The sequence below is a fragment of the Salarias fasciatus genome (assembly GCF_902148845.1).
Source record: "Salarias fasciatus chromosome 23 unlocalized genomic scaffold, fSalaFa1.1 super_scaffold_20, whole genome shotgun sequence".
Taxonomy (NCBI): Eukaryota; Metazoa; Chordata; class Actinopteri; order Blenniiformes; family Blenniidae; genus Salarias; species Salarias fasciatus.
This window is the reverse complement of record NW_021941230.1, coordinates 11,919,847-11,942,207: the sequence shown is the minus strand read 5'-3', so window position 1 is coordinate 11,942,207 and position 22,361 is coordinate 11,919,847. Positions and strand designations below refer to the sequence as shown.

At 47.6% G+C, this 22,361-nt stretch overlaps 2 protein-coding genes across 2 annotated transcripts; both read left to right on the top strand.

Annotated features, from left to right (window-relative positions):
- Nucleotides 1-2,938: 2,938 nt before the first annotated feature.
- Nucleotides 2,939-5,331, top strand: LOC115384066 (ADP-ribosylation factor-like protein 4C). The gene has a single exon (XM_030086364.1). The coding sequence runs from the start codon at nucleotides 3,390-3,392 to the stop codon at nucleotides 3,972-3,974; it is 585 nt and encodes a 194-aa protein (XP_029942224.1). The 5' UTR covers nucleotides 2,939-3,389; the 3' UTR covers nucleotides 3,975-5,331.
- Nucleotides 5,332-9,191: 3,860 nt separating this feature from the next.
- On the top strand, nucleotides 9,192-22,203 carry aox6 (aldehyde oxidase 6). The gene is made up of 35 exons (XM_030086313.1): nucleotides 9,192-9,303; nucleotides 10,253-10,310; nucleotides 10,400-10,496; nucleotides 11,151-11,259; nucleotides 11,634-11,760; nucleotides 11,931-11,992; nucleotides 12,156-12,233; nucleotides 12,346-12,426; nucleotides 12,501-12,648; nucleotides 12,734-12,826; nucleotides 12,890-13,041; nucleotides 13,150-13,243; nucleotides 13,350-13,459; nucleotides 13,542-13,726; nucleotides 13,796-13,958; nucleotides 14,030-14,104; nucleotides 14,188-14,357; nucleotides 14,439-14,565; nucleotides 14,660-14,782; nucleotides 15,894-15,990; nucleotides 16,061-16,185; nucleotides 16,256-16,389; nucleotides 17,311-17,398; nucleotides 17,762-17,848; nucleotides 17,929-18,120; nucleotides 18,191-18,418; nucleotides 18,496-18,591; nucleotides 19,167-19,295; nucleotides 19,368-19,442; nucleotides 19,522-19,574; nucleotides 19,651-19,765; nucleotides 19,852-19,917; nucleotides 21,197-21,385; nucleotides 21,463-21,630; nucleotides 21,798-22,203. The coding sequence occupies exons 1-35, from the start codon at nucleotides 9,250-9,252 to the stop codon at nucleotides 21,846-21,848; spliced, it is 3,999 nt and encodes a 1,332-aa protein (XP_029942173.1). The 5' UTR covers nucleotides 9,192-9,249; the 3' UTR covers nucleotides 21,849-22,203.
- Nucleotides 22,204-22,361: the final 158 nt, after the last annotated feature.

Genomic DNA, 22,361 nt, shown 5'->3' with positions numbered 1-22,361 from the left:
GTCCAACGTTAATCTGCTTCTTTTTGTAACATTTGTAACATTTAAACAGAAGATGTAAAGAAATTCATCTGAAGGATTCAGTAAAGAATCTAATTCAAGTGCAGACAGTATCACACAGCATGCAGTATGTCAGCAAGTAGCTTTTGTTAAATTTGGCCCAGAAAAAAAAAAAAAAGCCTTCTTGTCTTTCTCCTGTTTTTGTTGCTCATTTTTTCTGTTTTTGTTTGTTTGTTTGTTTGTTTGTTTTTGTGGCTGCTGCTGATGTTTTAAAGCGATTCGAAGAAGAAAACATGGGAGAAGTCTCGTATGTTTGTGTACTTGGATGCTTGAAGCAGACCAGAAACCCGTTCAGAGCAGCTCAAAATAAAAAGCCGCTGTCCCGAGTTTTCACGTGGAGGGGATGGAGGCTGGAAGCTGCGTCTGTCATTGGGAGCTCCCTGCAGATTCCTGCATGTCAACACACACACCTGAACACACAAACAGGCCTCGGTGTACTTCATTAAAGCAGGTAATTATTCTCCCTCCACATTCCTGCTCGTCTCCCGGACACCAGCCTCACACCGGGGCCTGCTTCAGACTTAATGCGTTTAAAGGCGGCAGTAAATGAGGTCTCCGCGGCCCGCTTTACACCGAGGTTTCATTAGGCGCTCATAAAACTTTTAAATACATGCTAATGCTCATCTCAGCGTCTGATTTTAATTGACGCGTTTGTATGAATAAGAGAGAAGCGGCTGCAGAGAAAACCATCCTTCTGTTTTTATGGACTTATTTAGTGTAAATCAGCATTTTGAGGATTGGAATCTTGAGTGAGGCTGCAGATTAAACCGCTTCAGCTGCATCGAAAAGCCGAGTGCAGCAGCTGATTTGAGAACGGCGAGGTGCTGATCTGTCCCTGTAATCATGGTCCTCCGCCTGCCCGTCAAATCAGAGGATCACAGCGACTGGAGGGGGGGGAACAGAGACTTCCTCCTCCCTTCATTAATTCGGGACAAATTGGCCGGCGTCGAGCTAGCTTTTGAAAATGCAAAACAGGTGGCGAGATGAAAAGCTCGGGGACGAGCCGTCAGTCTGTTTCATCTGCTGTTGTTGTCGTTGTTGCTCTGATTTCACGAGGCGGGAGTGAGTGGAAGCCGGCCAGTGAAGAAATAAATAAAACTCACTGGGAGGCCTCACAACAGGAAAGTCATCAAACTCAAGCAGATACACCAGCTTCAGAGCACCTGTTGTGTTTTACAGGCTTTTTACTCTTCCATATGTGTTCCTGCTCGTGTCACCATCATGAGAAGAAAAAACACACTGAAGCTGTTTTCTCCTATAAACCGCTCAGCTCCCATTGTTGGAGTTGATAACCCGCGTGACGTGATATTTCTTCACGGACCGACAGCAGTTGAGACCTGCTTGTTTTGACCTTTCAGGGCTGCCGCTCGCCGTTACCTGAGGAACGGCGAGGAGGAGACGGAGGAATAAATTACACGTAAATGACTCCTGTTTAATGGATGAGAGCAGCGTGTGGGCCAGAGACATCCAGCCTTGTTAGAGAGAGAAGGGGAGGACAATTAGAGTGAGCTGTCGTCTGATAAAGTTAGTGAGTGTGTGTGTTTATGTGTGTGTGTGTGTGTGTGTGTCCACGCCCTGTTTATAATTCCTTTTATTGATCTCACACACACTCATTAGAAGGCTGATCGATGCCAGAGGAGGACAGAGGGAACAATTAAGAGCAGCTCCTGATGACGCAGGCCGTGTTCTGTCTTTTTGGACAATCCACTTTTTCCTCATCTGTGTCGATCAATCAAAACAGAAATGGCCAATAGTCTCTTTAATTTCTTTGTGTTTGGGTCTGATGACATTTTCCAGAACTTCACCTCACTTTTTAAGTCTCAACAAAAGAAACAAATAACAGATACTCCGTCTGTTCAGTCCTCAGAGCTAATTGCAAGGCTTTAGCGCCCCCCACTGGCTGGATGGCGATATTTCTTTGCAGTTTCGCAAACCTGAAGTGATTTCTTTTTTCGAAAATAAAGATAAATTATGTACGATCTGATAGCGAAACATCTTCACAGGTAAACATGTGGAGGATACATGCCTGTCAAATTTAAGCAAAAATATTCCACCAACAAATAGCTCAGTGTCTGTACTGGTCTCTGGAAAGCAGAGTCTCACTGGTTCATGTTGTATCGTTTCCTCTGTTACCAGGACGCTGCAGCTCCAGAGAGGAGGGAGGTTTACAGACTGGGGTGGCTCAGGTGAGGTTTAAGAATTAATGATGAATATGTACAAGCAAATTTGTACATTTTTATCTCGTTTGTTTTATATTAGAAAGATGTGATTCAGTCTGGAAAGAGAGATGTTTCAGGTTGAAATGTATTTATTATTAAATGTCAAAGCAGCCAAAACTTCAGTTTTATTAAAAATAAATATATCATAAATAGACGAAAAGCTGCTTACAAACCAGAATCTGTATGAAGAAAAACACAAAAACCATCCAGAATTTAAGGTGACTTTAGATCCTTAGTAATGATACTTTAAGGATAATTTAAGTGAAATTAAATAAGCTAACTTGGAAGTTTTCCACATAAATACAAAAATAATTTGACAGTGGTCCATTTAATCATTACCACAGTTTAAATATGGGTTATTAACTCGATTGTAATCACATTAATCAAAGACACATGCAAATCCAGCCTCGGATCACTTTCACGTGTCCTCAAAAACGCATTCCGTCTCCTTTGTTTTGCCCATAAGTCACCAGTGGGGGTCGCTGTTGTACAGCAGCGGCGCTCCACTGCGCAGAGGAAACAGAACATAATCTGACACCCTTCAGAATAAGAGCTTCCCTGCTCTGACCGGCGGGTTTAATCCGGTCTGGAGGGACTTTATTCTTGTAACCGCTCGGTGTCGGTGGGTGCAGCTTGACGCGCCTTCACATGGCCCCCCCCCCCTTCAAGCCTCCACGAGCCGATCCGCGCGTCACGCGCCGTCACTGGCGTGTTTTCCTCCGCGAGCCGGACGGCTGCAAGAGACACGATGTGACTCTTTTCCCCCCACCGCGTCCGCGCGTGAAGAGCGGCGTGCGTCCCTTCTGAATGCGCCGCGGCGATGATTTGACATTTCCTCGACGCAGCTCGGGAGTGAGTCCAGGGATGCTGCTGCTGCCGGAGTGCCGCCGTGCAAGCCGGAGCTGCGCCCTCCTCCTCCTCCTCCTCCTCCTCCTCCTCGGCTGAACGGGAGAGGCGCGTTTTCCCACTTTGCGCTTTGAGGAATCCCCGCGATGGATCTCTCCCGGGACGCCTGAGCGCCAGTCGCTGCCGGTGCCGTGTGTGTGTGAGTGTGTGTGTGTGTGTGTGTGTGTGTGTGTGTGTGTGTGGGTGCAGCCCCCGCTCCTCCTCAAGATGGGCAACAGTTTCTCTAACCTGGCCGCCTTCCAGTCGCTGCACATCGTCATGCTGGGCCTGGACTCCGCGGGGAAGACCACCGTGCTGTACCGCCTCAAATTCAACGAGTTCGTCAACACGGTCCCCACCATCGGCTTCAACACGGAGCGCATCCGGCTGGGCGGCGCGGGGGCCTCCCGGGGCATCAGCTGCCACTTCTGGGACGTCGGGGGCCAGGAGAAGCTGCGGCCCCTCTGGAAGCCCTACAGCCGCTGCACGGACGGGATCGTGTACGTGGTGGACTCCGTGGACGCGGAGCGGCTGGAGGAGGCGCGCACCGAGCTGCACAAGATCACCCGCTTCGCGGAGAACCAGGGCACCCCGCTGCTGGTCATCGCCAACAAGCAGGACCTGCCGCGGGCCCTGGACGTCGGGGAGATCGAGAGGCAGCTGGCCCTGGCCGAGCTGAGCCCCTCCACGCCGTACCACGTCCAGCCGGCCTGCGCCATCATCGGAGAGGGACTGGACGAGGGCATGGACAAGCTGTACGAGATGATCGTGAAGAGGAGGAAATCCCTCAAGCAGAAGAAGAAGAGGCAGTGAGGGCGGCCGAGGAAAGCTTCCCCTCCTGACTCACCGTGAACATCACCTCTCACCGTGACAGGAGCCTGCGGATGACGGGAATATATTTATAATGAGGCCACGTGCTCCTGCAGGAATGTCACAAATGCAAGAATGCAGTAAACAACCATCCTCATCCTCACGAACTGCATACATTCACAGAGCAGAACGAATGTTGGTAGAAATACCTTGATAGACGACTGTTCCACCCTCCCTGTGACGAGCAGAGTGCCTGGTAACGACAGGGAACGCTGACAGGACTGTTTGATTAGAGATGTCTGCACTACAGCCGGGATGTTTGTAGAGAGGATGGATCTCCTTGCAGAGCTCGCTGCTGCTGCTGTGTTGTGCTGTGCACAGATGTGAAAACGAGAGAAAGACGATTCCCCTGAGAAACACACAGGACTCTTGGCTTTGTTCTCAGACCTCCTCATCCTGAGGAGACTCATTGGTTTCCTTCAGAGTCGTGTCTTCCTCAGAGGAACCTCCGACTCTGCGAACAGCTGATTTAGTCTTCTTTTGGAGAGCTGATGTAGCAGTTTTCACACTCGGTGAACAAGAAGCCAGTTCACACTGGGCCTGAGTTTAAAGACTTGGATGCAGCTCATGCTGGCAGAAATTTGCTGAGTTTTTGGGGAGACTTGAAGCACATTCTCAGCATCAAGTCTCATGAAAACTTAGAAAAGAACCACTCATGATTTTTCATTGAGACAGTTTCATGGCTCTTTGTTTTGTAGCTGTCGTGACACTGTGTGAAAGGAGTTATCACGTAAAATCAACAGAAAAGACTCTCATTTACACAAAATCAGAGTCTTTCCGACAAGAAAGGTAGTTTTGTTTCCAGCTGTTTCTCAGAGTCGGTGTGAAGAGTTTGGAGAGCATCCAAGAAGCTCAGTGTCTTCCTATAAATGATAACGCAGTGAACTCGATGACAGGCTGGGACCTGTCCTGCTGAATGACCTCCTAACGAAACGCGTCCCATCAGGAACACCGCGAGAACCACCTCATGCACGTCAGGACTGCTGAATGTCTCACCCGGACTCTTCCCTCAACGCTGCGTTCACACCTGCACGAAACGAGGGCAGAGTTTCTCCGGCTCCTCCAGTATAAACCCGCAGCATGTTCTCCATATCCGCCGGTTTCCACCTCCAGCAGGGACTCTTAACGTGAAATCTTCCTCCTCCAACTCTGCATGACGCAACAGCCGCTACTTCAGACCATGTAATGATACAGTGTAGTGTTACAGCCAAGATACAGCAAGACCAAACAATGTATTCAAAGATGCCAAAATGGTAAAGAAGACAGAAGTATTTTTGGGATTAAACTCTTTGTAAGTCAACGTGTGTGTCTGTTTTCCATGAAGTTTTACTTGTTTCATTGGTACCGTGTGTGGTTGAGTTTAAAATGAACACAAATATAAAACGGTAAAAAGTTTTCCATCAAACTTTTTTAATGCAACACAATGCAAAGTCTAATATTGAAAGTATCTGTGACTTCTCATCTGAGATATTTTTGTTTTTATGTTAAAATTTGATACAAAACTCCCAGGATTTTCAACATATTGTGGGTTTTTCATGTGAAAGTTTCTGATTTTCACATCAAACTTCAAGTTGCCCCTCTCAAAGTCGCCTTCAAATAACCTGTGAATTTTTAACAACTTCAGACTTTAAAACTGAGCTCTAAATGAAAACAATCCAGACTTGTGGCTCCGCTTTCTGCTCAGATACGCTCCTTTCAGTCGCCCGCTTTGTCTCGTTCCTTTTCATTTCTCCGCGTTTCTTGTGGGCGGCCGTGAAAAGAATTTCAGTGTTTGGTGTGCGATCCGTGCGCGTGTGATGATAATCCCTCACACCTCCGCCCTCGCAGTCCGCCACATGCAGGAGCTTCGAGCGTTTCGCAGTCTGTCTGCAGCTCCCCTCTTCCTTTATTTCAAGGCTTTAACAAACACATTTGGTTGAGATTTTTTTATTTATTTATTTATTTTAAGTTAAGCTGACCAAAGCAATAATTCATTCACACTGGTTTTATATCAGGAACACGAGTTCAAAATGTATTGACTTGAATGTAAAATACAACTTTTCTCCCATGAATCTCTCTGATTTCTGGCCCAGACACAGTCAGCTGTTACATAAGCCTTCCTGCTGAGTCAACATCAGCTTTGGGATTTAAAACCTTCAGGGTGAAAATCTGTCCAGACAATCGAAAGTCCACCTTCACATCCCAGGTCTTTCTTAACAGCCAGAGATCTGCTTAATGTAAAACCTTGACTGAAATTAAATGAACCTTTATTTGCTCATCGTAAAGATTTTAACATGGAACGGGCTCAATCTGAGAAACTTTACCAATAAAATCAATCCAAAAAAATGCTAAAACAATCATGAGAATAGTTTTTCTTTTTGAAAATACAATGAACTCCTCTTTATTTCATGAGTGAAATCCTCATTTCAATTGGAAATTTGAAGAATTTGACCAACAGTTAATTTATGAAATACTTACTCCAGTACAGTTTAAAACAGTTCATATTTCCAGGAACATTTCGAGGTCATCCTAACTGTTGTGATGGTCAGAAAGTTTCTTTTTGACGTGTCTGTGCGACTGAGACGGGACGCTGGAGCTGTGGTGTCGGCTTCACAGCTTTAATGGCTGCACTCTGCTGAAGTTTTGTCATTAACATGTGAAATTACACAGCAGCTCGTCTGAGCTGCAGGAGGCAGGGGGACTCTCCCCGACGACACACACCCCAGACCTGCAGACAGATTTCTGAACTCTCTTCAAGCTGCAGATCTTATAGAGCCAATAAACGTCTGCGAACTTGTCATTATAATCCCTCCAGTTAAATATATATATTCATTCTGAGCTTTGATGCTCCGGCTCCACTCTGACTTTTTAATTCCCAAGTCAGTAAAATAAAAGTGGTGGTTTCCTCACTCGGAACATGGAAGCTGCGCTTAGATCTCCCAGCGAGCAGCAAAAATGTGGCCGAACCCTGGCAGTGCCCCTCGTTTCCATGAAGACGAGGAGGAGGAGGAGGAGGAGGAGGAGGAGGAGGGGAGGTCTTCTTCGCAGATCTGTTTATTTTGAGATGATGGGGGGGGGGTGATAATCTGCTAGCTGGGCGGAAATGGAGAGAACAAACATCTGAGGAAGTTCAAGGGACACAAATGGTTTGTTTATATTGTCCAAAGCGTCCAGATTTAAGGGAGAAAGATCAAAGAAGAGTTGGATTTTCACCACTTCAGTCGGCAGAGGGATGTTTTCAGCACGTTCAACACGACTAATGAATCAACCAAGCAACAAACAACTAAAAATCATTCAGTCCACAAAATGAATGACCTGTTGATGCAACCTTTGACCCCCGCCCCCCTGCTGCGTCTCTCGCTGTAAATCTCAGCATCAAATCTCACTGAGATCTGTGTAAATAACCAGAAGGCGACACCCTGGGAGAGTCTGCAGGTCACAACCCAGAGAAAAAGCCTCGCAGAGGCAAAACAAATCCCACCTGAGTGTAAAAATCCACCATGTTTGTTTTGCCCTGAAGGGTTTTACTGGCCCCGAAGTCTCAGGATACCTGCTGCAGCTCAGCCCACTGAGAAAAGGTGGAGCCCCTTTGTGTTGGACCTGGAAGAGAAACCTGAGTAAATAAACCGGTACAAGTTCCCACACTCACACACACACACACAGGTCTGCTGCTGCGTTATCAGCAACAGGATCTGAAGTAAAACGCTCTTTATGTGTGCGCAGTTCAGGGGAGATGAACAGAGACTGGATCTCATTTGGAGGGGATGAAGGTCAACAGGAGAAGAAATATTTTCACATGGAAACTGAACAGACAGGAGAAAACAACAACCAGTTTCCACAAACGAGTAAATGATTGGTTTTTACAATGGTTTCATTGGGAAAACTGTTGGTTTTAAACACGTGCGAGAAATAAATCAACAAATCCTCTGAATTCAGCCTTTCTTCTAGGATAATCTTTATTTCAGACAGTAAAATGCGACTGAAACTGTTTTATTTCATGGACTCAGACTTTTATCACAAAATGCAAACATGCAGGGAAACCTCCAGCCAATAGCCTGCCCTCCAGCGCCCTCTTGTGGGGTTGCACATTATTATTCTTCCCATTGTCTGGTCATGGATGGACTTGAAAGTGTGCCGGAGGATTGCGGCGACAGCTGTCGTATTTAGGAAATAGAGGAAAAAAACATGACTCAGCACTTTCTGAGATGACTGACACATGACTGCAGTTTGTTTTAAAAGTGGGTTAAATGTGAATTATCTGGTTTGATAAGTGTCATCAAACATCAAAAATGATTAACTTCAGATCACTGTGATAACAGAGTTTACTCTGTGCAAAGGGCACTTCTTTGTATTTCAATAGGACAATCATGAATTCACTTTGTTCTTTCATGTGAGTTTTTTTTGTGCCTGAAATCTGATTAATTGTCGGCGAAAGTGGAAATTCCAAACCAATGAGGTGAGATTGATCTCACCCAACTCTTCACATGCACCATTACTTCTGTGTTCCTCCTCATGCAGGCCATGTTTGTTTAACATCCCGAGAGGTCATGTCAGGTCACAGCAGGCAGACTTCTGCACAGTGAGACAGGAAGTGGAGATGTTCTGCTTCAAAATAAAGTTCTTCGGGTAAATGTGCTTCAGTTCGTGTTTTTAATTTTTTTTTCCTGAAGGTTTTCTTTCACAAAATATAAAGACAGGCGGTGACTGCATTATGTGGAAATATATATTCAGATGCATGTCTGTGGGTTTGACAGAACTGCTGTACTTTACAAAATGTGACTGATGCAAAGCGTTCTCCTTCATGTTTCCAACATTGCTTCTACTGAATTTCTTTTTGCTATTATTATTATTATTATTATTATTATTATTATTATTATTATTATAAAAGACTATCATCTGAAAAAGGCACTCGTCCCTGGTCCTTCAAGATGACGAGGTCCTGCCGAGTGGTGTGTTCAGGAACCCTGGTGATGTGTTCAGGTACCTTTGCAGTGGATGTGCATGTGAGTGGTTTCCAGTGGTCTGTCTTCACACTTGGTTCCTCTTTTTTGAGTAGTGTATGTTTGTCTATGTTGTAGTTTGGATATGCAAAGTATTTATGCGTTTTATTTTTAAGGGGTCCACCGGATGCGGTGCTGACAGGGTTTATTGTGAAGGTCCCCACCGGATGTGGTGCTGGCCCTTTAAATGGACTTGACGGACCTGTCTTTCAGTTCGTGTCTTCAGAGTTGACAGAAAGATGTCTGCAGAAGGAGAAAGCGACACTTTGTGCTTCTTTATCAACGGGAAAAAGGTAAACAACCGCTCTTATATTGTCAAGTTGTTACAAAAGTTGCAGGTTTTAGCCGCTTTTTCCGTCTAACTTATGTTAAAGTGTCTGTTTTCGTGTTTCAGGTGTTTTTTTTTAAGCTTCTGTTACGCGTGACGAAATGCCTGTCTGTTTTCCAAAATCAGCTTTTCTTGAAAACTGGTCAAAACTTTGCAAAAACGAGGAAAAGTAGCGTGAAAGTTGGGGGCCGGGTGTTACGCAGAAAAAAAAATATGTGACCCCACAAATCCGTGTGAGATCAAAGTGGTGCCCAAATAAGGACTTCCTCATGTCCTGATTTATCCGCTCTGACAGAAAGATGTTACACATTAAAGAAAAGAACAAAAACTTGGATGTCCTCATTATGTTGAATTGCATCTTTAATACAATGAAAATGTACAATTTTAAATTCCATCCCCTTTTTTCTTTCTACTACCTCCTTCATAACAGCGCTGGTATTAGTGTTTGTCTTTCTCCCGTCTTATTCAGCAACATTAGAAATATGGAAAGAGAAAAACTGAACATGAGAAGTTCATGAGTTGATTTGCGCTGTCTGTAAATTTTCATTGAATACAGTGAAAGTGATTCAGATAACCAGGATTATTACTTTATGGCTTTGTTTTGCAGAGTAGCAATTGATCTGATTGCACCTTTGCAGTTATTACAGGGATGAATTGGGATCCAGATACTGCAAGGCTTTGTCCAGATCTGATAGAGTTTTTAATACTATCAGATCTGGCTTCTGGCTGACTTTTTTCATGAGTTTCTCAACCCAGAGAAACTTTTGTTGATCATTAAATTGAGCAGAAATGAGAACACAATTTTAATTTGCTTGTTTCTTTCATGATTTCCTCCATTAGGTTCGTTGAATAATGGTATAATCAGGAAAAAACTGTACTTCCAATGTCACTGATGCTGTTTTCTGCCCCTGCAGGTGACAGTGGAGCATGTGGACCCTGAGACGATGCTGCTGTCCTTCCTCAGGGAGAACAGTATCCTTGAGCAACTCTCTCACAGTGGAGATGTGGTCATTGAGGAGCATTACAGAGTTTTCAGCTGTCGGCCTTAACTGTGACCGCAGTGAGGTTAACCGGGACCAAGTCTGGCTGCGGCGGAGGAGGCTGCGGGGCGTGCACGGTCATGGTGTCGCGCTACCAACCTGCCACCAAAACCATCGGGTATCCTTTTGCAAAGCCCACCCAGTGTGAGCAGCCCAGAATCCAAGGAAAGTCCAACCATACCATCAAATTATCAAGCACACTCCCTCCTCCTAATGAACAAAATGAGATTCTTAGCAGACAAGAGGAGCTCTGAGGGTTTTCTGGTCGTCTGCCAGCCTCAGATTGGATGTATTGAATGCATCGGCCTGTTAGTAATTTCCTCTCGTGGCTCTAATCCAAAGCTGCATGGAGGCAATCGATCGCAAACCCTTGAATCAAGGATGAGCGCAGGAATCGAGGGCAAAGGACAGGAATTATCTCAAAAGTATTTGAACACATCCGACATGCCAATTTGGTGTAAAGTCGCATTAAAAGGCCTCACGCTCTCAGATCCGCTCTTGTCACTGTCATGTTTATTGTTCTCGGACTTTGATGAACTCTTTATCATGTTCTGATGAACCCACCATGATAACATTGATCAACTAATTCCCATTTATGGTTACGGGGAGCAGATGGTTTGACGTTTGAGGACCACAATAACATCATCTTTATGAATTTCTTCTACAAACATTTATTAACTGCTGTGGGTTCAGAATCAACAAGAAGCGTGTACTGTGTTTTTTATGAGCAGTTTAATGAATTCTTCTCGGTTACCCTTCACTCGCTCTTCAGCCACTTCTCGGCCACCGCCTGCCTGCTGCCGCTGTGTCAGCTCCACGGAGCCGCCGTCACCACGGTGGAGGGCATCGGCAGCACCAAGACCAGGATCCACCCCGTGCAGGTCGGCGGCGCTCGTTCAGACACTTCCGCTGCTTCTTTCATCATGAAAGATCAGTTCTCTTGTTCCGTGATAGAAGCGTGATCAGAACAGTGTTTGGTAGATCATTAACTGGTTGATTCATCCTGCATTCATAAACTCCAACAGCTGGAATCGTTCATACAGACCTTTGTTCTTCATCCCATGAAACATTGTCAGTTGTTGTGTTTGTGTCCTGCAGCAGTTCTCCTCAGTCCCAGGTGTCAAAGTTACATCAGAAACTGTGTGATTAGAGTTTCTTGTTGCTTTAAAAGTGCCCTAATGGTGAAGATTTCCCTGTAAAATGGTCTTTCCTGAGCCGGTTGGCCCCTGCTGAGCTCTGTGTCTGGAATTTTCAGGAGCGCATCGCCAAGGCTCACGGTTCTCAGTGCGGCTTCTGCACGCCGGGCATGGTGATGTCTGTTTACGCCCTGCTGAGGAACAAACCGCAGCCCAGCATGGACGACATCATGCAGGCGCTGGCTGGTTCGTGCATGAATTTTATTCAAATTATTCCTGTGTCACATTTGGAGAGATTGTATCTATGGCACTAACTGAAGCAAAATCAAAACATCCAAACCTGTCAACACAAGCCAGAGTTACCACTGCCATGAGAAGGAATCGAACGTAACTGTGCTGCGCTCTCTGTCGTTCAGGTAACATGTGCCGCTGCACCGGGTATCGACCCATCGTGGACGGCTGCAGGACCTTCTGTCAGGTTGGAGTTACGGTTTAATCGCTGCCTCAATTGTGGAAACAACTCAAAGTCCAAGAACAGATGTGATGATTTCTGAAATGTGTTGGAAAGGAGACAATAGGTGGAAAAGTCGGAAATGTGAACTTCCTCGTGTCTGCCATCTCATATGAATGAATCCACACAGGAATCCAACTGCTGCCAGGCCAATGGTGATGGAAACTGCTGCCTGAATGGGGAGAAAGACTCGGATAAACCTGAACCTGTGAGCTTACAGCTGTATAAACTGTTGAATTTCATTTTTTTCTGCTCAGATTAGATGATTTCCATTCATATTTCTCTTTTTTCTGCCTTGTTTTCTTCTCCCTGATCTGTAGGAAGAACCTCAGCTCTTCAACAAAGAGGATTTTCTGCCTCTGGATCCCACTCAGGAGCTGATCTTCCCTCCGGAGCTGATCGTAAGCCAGCAGATGGACACCGAGGAGCCTGAAGGCGGCGTGACTTTCCTCTGAAACGCGTCTGTGTTCTGCAGCTGATGGCGGAGGCGGCGGCGGCGCCGCAGACGCTGTGGTTTCGCGGAGAGAGGGTGAAGTGGGTGTCTCCCGCCTCGCTGGAGGAGCTGGTGCAGCTGAAGAGCCGACACCCCGAGGCCCCGCTGGTGATGGGAAACACCAACGTCGGTCAGTCTGTCCCTCGTGTTTGGGAGTTTTACATCAACACAGACGAATTCCTTCCTGAAGCTGTGACTTGTGTTTCATGTTGAAGGTCCCGACATGAAGTTCAAAGGCGTCCGACACCCGCTGCTGATCTCCCCTGCCAGGGTCAGGGAGCTGTTCCAGGTCTCGGAGACGCCGCAGGGTGGGTATCCTTCCCCCGCCCCCTCTGAGGTGTCTTGTTTGTCCTGACGCTGTCGTCCCGCAGGCGTCTGGGTGGGAGCCGGCTGCAGCCTCGCCGAGGTCCAGCGGCTGCTGGAGTCGCTGGTTCCTCGCTTCCCCGAGGAGAAGACCGAGGTGTTCAGAGCCCTGAGGCAGCAGCTGGGGAACCTGGGAAGCCAGCAGATCCGAAACGTGGCTGTAAGGAGGCCTGCTTCGAATCCAAACATATCCAAGCTGTAAATGAGCAAATATGTGTCATGCTTGTCAGCTTTACCACTTTCCTTTGTGTTTTCGTTCCTTCTTCAGTCTCTCGGAGGAAACGTTGCGAGTGCGTACCCAAACTCAGACCTGAACCCTGTCCTGGCAGCCGGAACGTGCCGAGTCAGCGTCATCTCCACCGGTGAGTCCGATGAGACGAGACAGCAGTGAAGACAAACGTACAAAGATGCTTCTTCAAGCAGGAGCATGATGAGTTGCGTGTGTGTGTGTTTGTGTAAACCCGCCAGGAGGACGTCGAGAGATTCCCCTGGATCAGGACTTCTTTGTTGGGTTTGGAAAAACTGTCCTGAAGCCAGAGGACATCGTCTTGGCTGTTTTCATCCCATTTTCCAGAAAGGTCTGAAACACTCTGCAACCTTCAGTGAACAACATCACTGAGGGGAAAAATATAATAACTGTCATGACTTGATGCTCTGCAGGGGGAGTTTGTGCGAGCTTTCCGTCAGGCGCCCAGGAAGGAGGCCTCCTTCGCCACCGTGACCACGGGCATGAGGGTGGCCTTCTCCGAGGGGTCCAATGTGGTTCAGGACGTCAGTCTGTACTACGGAGGGATGGGACCGACCACCGTGAGCGCCCCCAAGACGTGCGCCGCCATCACGGGGAGGTCGGAGAGACTCCACCATTAAAAGTCGCCGTTGAGCGCAGATTGTCTGACTCAACGTCTTTGTTTCAGACCGTGGGACGATGAGACCCTCAGCCGCGCCTACGACGTCCTGCTGGACGAACTGGTCCTCCCGCCGTCGGCTCCCGGCGGGAAGGTGGAGTTCCGCCGCTCTCTCACTCTCAGCCTGCTCTTCAAGTTCAACCTGGAGGTCCTGCTCAAGCTCAGAGAGATGGTAAAGCGTGTTTTTACTTGACTCTGGACGTGCAGCGTCCTGCAGAGATTTGAATATTTGAACTTTTCCAGAACTTGATCTCAGAAGCGCTCCCGAAGATGGAGCCGTTACCCAGAGACATCCACCCCGGCGTGCAGCAGTTCCAGGTCCGACGCCGCCTCCCTGTCTCCACTCAGACTCCACCCTCTCCACACGCCACTCCCTCACTCCTCCTCCTTTTTGTTTTCAGGCCGTTTCAAAAGACCAGAGCGAGCAGGACCCGGTGGGCCGTCCCTTCATGCACCGCTCCGCCATCAGCCATGCCACCGGCGAGGCCATGTACTGCGACGACCTCCCCAAGGTGGACGGCGAGCTCTTCATGGTGCTGGTCACCAGCTCCCGAGCGCACGCCAAGATCACGTGAGGAGAGACCGCAGTGCGAATGTCTGAAGCTTTCCGCTCGGCCGCTCTCCTGAAGCGTGTTCCTCCTGTGTGCCACAGCGGCGTGGACGTGAGCGCGGCGCTGCAGCTGCCCGGCGTGGTGGACGTCATCACCGCTAAGGACATCCCGGGGAAGAAAGTCCGCTCGATGATGGGATACGACGAGGAGCTGCTCGCCCAGGATGAGGTCAGTGACGCCTTCTGTTTATTCTGAGCTTGAACTTCTAAACCTTCCCAGACCTTCACATTGAGCATCTTCCCCCCTCGCTGTTCGTCTGCAGGTATCGTGCGTTGGTCAGATGGTGTGTGCGGTGCTCGCCGACACGAGGACGCACGCCAAGCGAGGAGCGGCGGCGGTGAAGATCACCTACGAAGACCTGCCCGACCCCATTTTCACCATCAAGGTTTGTGGGGATTCAATGTAATCCACTTAATTTCTATAACACATTTAAAAACAATCATCTCCAAAGTGCTGTACGGTATAAATAAAAGAGTGCTCCATCTGTTCGAAAAGGGGAGAAGCTAAAAACTTTTGATAAAAGACGAGGATGATAAAAACACGATTTTAAAACGCTGTTGATCTGTTTATAAAATTCTTCAATTTCAGGAAACACATACTCTGAGGGGTACCAGGTTGATTAGAGCACTGTCAAACAGAAAAACCTCCGTCTTAAAAATAATTCTGGGCTGACCAAGCCTTTACGTCATTTTGGCAGTTGAATAGGGGGGGGCAGAGGACAGTGGCTGTTCTCCGAGATTGACATGTAAACCTGGCAGTCATCGGCGTAGAGATAAGATGCCATGTCTCTGAACAATCCTTCCAAGTGGGAGGAGATTTAAAGCAAAAAAGGATCGGTACCAGGATGGATCCCTGGGCGACTCCACAAGGAAGTGGCTCACAGGATGACTAAATAAACTAAAATTAAACATGACAGGACTGTGATCAGAGAATACTGCATCACCCGCAACAACATTGTCAACAGGAAAACCAACAGACAGAAGGTCCAAAGTACGTCCGTGGCGTGCACTGGTGAAGGCCAGAGACATACTGTGTCAAATGAAAAGTTTCACTCAGCTTCAGAACTCTCTGGCAATGGATTTAAACGGACAACACACATATACATTAAAATCCTGTCATAATGAGTCAGAATAAAAGCAAAATAATCTTAAAAAGTCCTGAATAAAGTCCTTGTTCTGCCTCGGTGGGCTGTAAATGGCAGCACAGGTCACTGGATCAGTGCGTCCTGCCTTGAAGAGACTCCACTCAAAAGAGGAGGAAGTCCAGTCTAACGTCGCAGTTCTTTAAAGCGGGAGCGATACTGCCGCCGTGACCACTGGCTCTGGGTGTGTTGATGAAAGTGCCGTCAGGAGGATCAGCTCCTGTGACAAACTTCAAAATGAAAAAACAAAACTGAGGACAGTCGAGCGGCGACGCCAACCTTGGATTTTCCACCTTCACTAAATTCCTGGATGTCTGTAGATTCTCATACCGTCCCTCGTTTCCCGCCGTCACAGGACGCCGTGGAGAAGTCGTCCTTCTTTGAGCCTCAGAGGCTGATCGAACGAGGGAACGTGAGCGAAGCTTTTAAAGAAGCGGATCAGGTTTATGAAGGTGAGTCACGGAGCAGACCATCGGTCGTCCCTGATGTCTTCCAGCGTCTCTGAACTCCTCCTCTCTTCAGGAGAGTTGCGGCTGGGCGGGCAGGAGCATTTCTACATGGAGACGCAGAGCATGCTGGTCGTTCCCGTCGGCGAGGAGATGGAGTTCAACGTCTACATCTCCTCTCAGTGGCCGACCCTCACTCAGGTACGCCGAGTTTCCGCCGTCTGCGTCACATCAGGGCTGGTTTACCCGAAACCGTGTGCGTTGTCCTCAGGATGCGGTGGCGGAGACGTTGGGCGTCCCGTCCAACAGAGTGATCTGTCACGTCAAGAGGATGGGAGGCGCCTTCGGAGGGAAGGTCACCAAGACTGCCATCTTGGCTTGTATCACCTCTGTGGCTGCATCGAAGTAAGACATATTAGAGATATATTCTTACATATACTGTTGTTCTGAACTATTGGGGGATCACACTCCTCAGCCTCCCCAGGAAAGTCTATTCCAGGGTACTGGAGAGGAGGATTTGACTGTTAGTCGAACCTCGGGTCCAGGAGGAACAATGCGGTTTTCATCCTGGTTGTGGAACCCTGAACAAGCTTCTGTTCATCATTTTTATGGACGGAATTTCTCGGTGCAGCCAGGGGCCGGAGGGGGTCCGGTTTGGGGACCACAGGATCTGATATTTTTTTTTGCAGATGATGTTGTCCTGTTAGCCGCAAACCACCCCAGTGCATGCTGTAGGTCCAGGTTAATGAAACTGAGTGTGAAACGATGGAGATGAGGATCAGCACTATTTACTCACAGTCTTCAATCGGAAGAAGGTGGGTCTGCCTTCTCCAGGTCGGTGGAGAGACTCTGGCTCAAGTGGAGGAGTTCAAGTATCTTGGGGTCTTGTTCAGGAGTGGGGGAAGGATGGAGGTGAGATCGACAGGCGGATCGGTGCAGCGGCTGCAGTGATGCGGTCGTTGCATCGGTCCGTCGTGGTGAAGAAGGAGCTGAGCCGAAAGGCGAAGTCATGAGCTTTGGGTCATGACCGAAAGGACAAGATCCCAGAGGAAGCGTCTGGACAGGGGAGTCCAGACATCTCTGCTTAGACTGCTGCCCCCGCGACCCGGTCCCGGATAAGCAGTAAAAAATGGTTGGTTAGATAGATATTGTTGTGAACTGCAAGAAATCTACAAAGCGTAGCTCAATGTGAATAAATCCTCCCAAAAATGACAGAAACAATTGTCTCTTAAGTGTTGTGCTTTAAAAGTGATGTAAAGTTAAAAAAAAATAAATGCAAACGCGGTGCTCTGAACAGCCCGTCTTTATTTTTATCACTTCTTACAGGAGCGGTCGAGCCGTCCGCTGTGTCCTGGAGCGAGGCGACGACATGCTGATCACCGGAGGGCGACACCCGGTGGAGGCAAAATACAAGGTACACACACACACACACGTTCCCCAACAGTCAACATAAAACTTCCTCCTCCAAACTTGTCAATTAAAAATGACATATGGTGCAACAACAACAAAAAAAAAAGCATTTTTAAGTTAAACGATAAAAATCAAGGAATGCTTGTATAAAGAAACTGAAACAACAACAAGATATTTACATGTACAAATAAAGAACATATGAGAGAATGTGTGTTTTGGCATTTATAGTGAATTTGGGGTTTTTAACTTATATCCTTTCATTATTTTAGTTTTTATTTTGTTTGTCTTCAAAGGGAATCCTCATCCATGAATGAATCTTGTCGAATTGGTCGTATTTCCTGTATTTACAGAGTAATGTTTGTTTCAGGTGGGTTTCATGAACGACGGGCGGATCGTGGCTGCAGACCTGCAGTATTTCTCCAACAGTGGAAACTCGATTGACGAGTCTGTTCTGGTACGTCCTGGAGGGATGCTCGATTCCCGTCTTCTGTTCGTTCATATTAGAGGTCGTGACCTTTCGTTTCCTGTCTGCAGGTCATTGAGAAGATTTTGCTCCACATGGATAGCGTCTACAACATCCCCAACCTGCGGGGCCGCGGCGCCGCCTGCAGGACCAACCTGCCGTCCAACACGGCCTTCAGGGGCTTCGGCGTGCCGCAGAGTCTGCTGGTGGTGGAGAACATGCTGAACGACGTGGCGATGCTGCTGGGCCGCCCCACCGACCAGGTGACGGCTCCTCCCACACCGGAGGACCGCGGCCGGAAGACAGTCTCTTATTTTGAAATCCTTCCCTCAGATCCGGGAGATGAACATGTACAGAGGGCCGTCGATCACCCACTACAAGTACCAGTTCAGCCCCGACAACATGCACCGCTGCTGGGAAGAGTGTAAGCTGAGGAGCGAGTACGACGCCCGGCGCAGCGCCATAGAGCAGTTCAACCTGCAGCACCAGTGGAAGAAGAGGGGCATGTCCATCGTCCCCATCAAATACGGGATCGCCTTCGGAGAGGGCTTCTTGAACCAGGTTCGACTGGCCTGTACCTCGATGTTCCCGCTCCTCCCCAAGAGCTTCCTGACTGACGGAGCTCGTTTCTCCAACAGGCTGCAGCTCTGATCCACATCTACAAAGACGGCTCGGTTCTGGTCACTCATGGAGGCACGGAGATGGGTCAGGGAATCCACACCAAGGTGCAGCAGGTACGGACACACAGCAGCATGGAAACTGTGAAGACGGAAAGTCATCAATGTAACTTCTGTGAACCCCGGATGACCGCCAGACCGCGGTGCTGAAAGCACTGCATGTCCACTTTATGCATGCGCATTTCGAGTATTCATACCAACAAAATACAAACAAAAGGTAATTCCGGTGTCACCAGAGTCTCGCTTACTTCAGAATCTTCTGATGTGATCACGAGGATTCTGAGTGACACAGCTTTCTGGCGGTCATCTGGGCCATAGAACCAGAGTCACATTGGTAACTTTCGTTCTGTTTCATCCCTCCTGATCGTCAGAAGCATGACTGAGCTGCTGGTGGGGGAAAGAATCAGCAGCCAGTCCATGGCCGCCAGTCTTTGACCCTCCGTGCCCTACACCTCATAAAAGTTGCAGAGCTCTGCTCTTGTACCTTTATGAATAATATTTATTCAGAGAATACATGAAACAAAGGTGTTAATTGTAATAATAAATGTAATTGTCTGGGTTCAATCAGGAGATGTAGTTTTGTGTGGATCAAGAGTCTTCATTCTCACACTCCTCCTTCTGTTTGTGTTCAGGTGGCGAGTCGGGAGCTTCACATCCCGCCCTCAAAGATCTACATCAGTGAAACCAGCACCGCCACCGTGCCCAACACCTCACCCTCCGCGGCGTCCTTCGGCACCGATGCCAACGGCATGGCGGTCAAGGTGGGGCCCACTTCCTGTCTCTATGGCCGCAAACACGATCACCTCTGAGCGTTTCTCTTTTCCCACCTGCAGATCGCCTGTGAGATTCTGTACAAACGACTGGAGCCCATCAGGCAGAAGGACCCCAAAGGATCATGGGAGAGCTGGGTAGGACGGGAAGGGGGATTATTGAGGGTCTCCTGGGAGAAAGGTTGAACAAGAAAAAACAGTTTGTTTTTATTGGCAGATCACTGCAGCTTATTTTGAGAAGATCAATCTGTCAGCCACTGGACACTACAGGTGAGTCCCAGACCTGCTCCCTCCTCTCTGATTGGTCAATGAGCTGCAGACGCCATGTGTCCCCGTGTGTCCCCAGAGGTCACGACCTTTACATGGACTGGGAGAAGATGGAGGGTCAGCCGTACGCCTACTACACCTACGGAGTGGCGTGCAGCGAGGTGGAGCTGGACTGCCTTACGGGAGACTACAGGGTGAGGAGCCAACCGTTTCCCAACCCTGACCTGGACGTACACAGAGCGGCGCCCTGTGACGTCCTGAAACCATCTCTTCACTCTAGACGGTGAGGACCGACGTGGTGGTGGACATGGGACGCAGCGTGAACCCGTCTGTGGACATCGGACAGGTGATTCACTCGGTTTTTAAATGTGTGAGACGAGCAGTCAGTGGCAGTTTGGACAAAGGGACTACAAACGAGAAGTTACTTTTGAAAAGTAATTAATTTTCGTTACTAGTTACTTCCTCAAAAAATGTACTAGTTATCCTGTGAGCAGCTATGCTAATTAGATGATGATGTCATTTAGAACATTTCTGACTGAGGATTGCAACAATGTATCGGTCTTAAATGACATCATCTAATTTGACCTAGACATGCAAATGAGCAACTATGCAAATTAGATGATGTCATTTAGAAAATTCCTGACCTCAGAGATGCAGCCGTCAGTTTTAAAGCAACACTGATTTTTTTGGGGGGACAGAACACAACAAAGTGCATAATATTTAATTTGATTGTGAAGCATGTAATGTAGATATTATCATTAGTTCACATTGTGCACGTTCATTTAAATAATTATGACATTGCAATATCTATAACACAACTCACCATTCAATTCAATTCCGCTTTATGTTGTCCCAAATAAAACAGTCATTTCTAGACACTTTTACAGATTGAAAAGCCAACAGATCCACATGAGCAAACATAAGAGACTGTGGAAAGGAAAAAGTCTTTTAAAAAGTAATTACAGTTTCTAGTTACCTCGAAAAGTAACCAATCACAAGGCAATTTATCTCTTACATTGTTTTAAAATAATATGTTTATAGATGTCAAAGAATTTAGATTCGTCTTGATGGAACTTCAAGATGCAAGTTGCATGTCGCTCTGTGCTTTCAGACATGACACTAATCAAATTTCATTTGTAACTGTGAGAGCATTTGTTTTGTAAAAGATTAATAAAACACAGTAGATGTATGTCAGTAGATACGATACTTCCATTTAAAAGCTGCCTTTGAATGACCAGACTTCTGGTCGAAGTAAATGGGGGCCTTTCTCAAGTGAGATGCATCGTTTTTTGCATTTTCATATCAGAAAATTTTCACTTTTATGTGGCAGCATTTTGAGAACGATGTGTTTCCACAGAAACATTGAAAACAATTCAAGCTTCGTGTTGCGGGTGGATGCTGAACGAAACACTAGACTTTAACAATGAAGAGAACACAGACAGACAGACAACTGAGTTGCGTTGCCCTTCCAGGTGACTGTCAACTCTAAAACTGTCAAGCCGAGCTCTGCTGTCATACAAACAGGCCCTAAAATAAGTCCAGATCACTAAGAGACCCTCTGTTTAATGGCTGAGGAGCTGTTCAGACTCCAGCCGGGTGTTCTGACTGTTTTCGCCTCCTGTCAGATCGAGGGAGCCTTCATGCAGGGTTTGGGTCTCTTCACCATGGAGGAGCTCAAGTTTTCCCCCTCGGGGCTCCTGTACACTCGAGGTCCGTCTCAGTATAAAATCCCGGCGGTGTGCGACGTGCCGCTCCAGTTCAACGTCTACCTGCTGCCGGACAGCGACAATCCCCACGCCATCTACTCCTCCAAGGTGAGAACGGCCGGAAGACGCCCTGCGGCCCGCGGCGGCGGGAAACGCTTCCCGTAACCGTGCTCCTGTGTGCGCAGGGCATCGGAGAGCCCATCCTCTTCCTGGGCAGCTCCGCCTTCTTCGCCATCAAAGACGCCGTGGCCGCCGCCCGCTCGCAGTCGGGGCTCGTCGGCCCGTTTCCTCTCGACAGCCCCGCCACTCCTGAGAGATCCTGTCTGGCCTGCGCCTCCAAGTTCACTCAGAAGGTAAAAAGTCACACTTTCAATATCAACGCCTCCTCAAGACCGGAAAGGTTAAAAAAAAATCTGATGGTGGAATTTCAGAACTCCTCGGTCGCTGCTGGCTGCTTTCCACCAGTAGAAAATCTTCCATTCATCTCTTTTTGCTTCCGTTCGTTTGACTTTGCTTTCAGATCCCTGTGAACAGTCCGGGATCTTTCAAACCGTGGGCCTTAAACATCTGAGAGCCGCCGTGAAGCGACCGGTCGCTGCACTCACTTCACTCATCATCTCAGAGAGCCAGTCAGCTGGAACTCACTCAAATACTTACTGAATATCTCACACTGTGTGCCTTTTGTCGATTAACTCGCCAAACACTGACGCTGTTCGCTCACTGATCTTCTCCTGTCAGACCTCTGCTGTCTCACTCTGTGTCCAGTAACTTTCAACTCTGAAACAATCACATCGCTGCTTTTACACCAAATTATAGTGTTAATAATAAAGCTAATTGTTTAAAAAAAAAAAAAAAAACTCTCTGGGATGGATGGATTGTATTCAAACTCATTGTTTCCAGTAGTTCTGCAAGACTCCAGGAACAAATGTTCTTTACTGGGTTACTGAGTTTGTGTGGGACTGATATTCTGGAGCAGCTCGGGGGAAACATCGGGAGAAAATGACGGAGCTGAAGAAGACGAGGGGCAACGCTGCACATATCTCTCAAACTAATGCTTTATACATGACTGAAAACTTGGGATCAG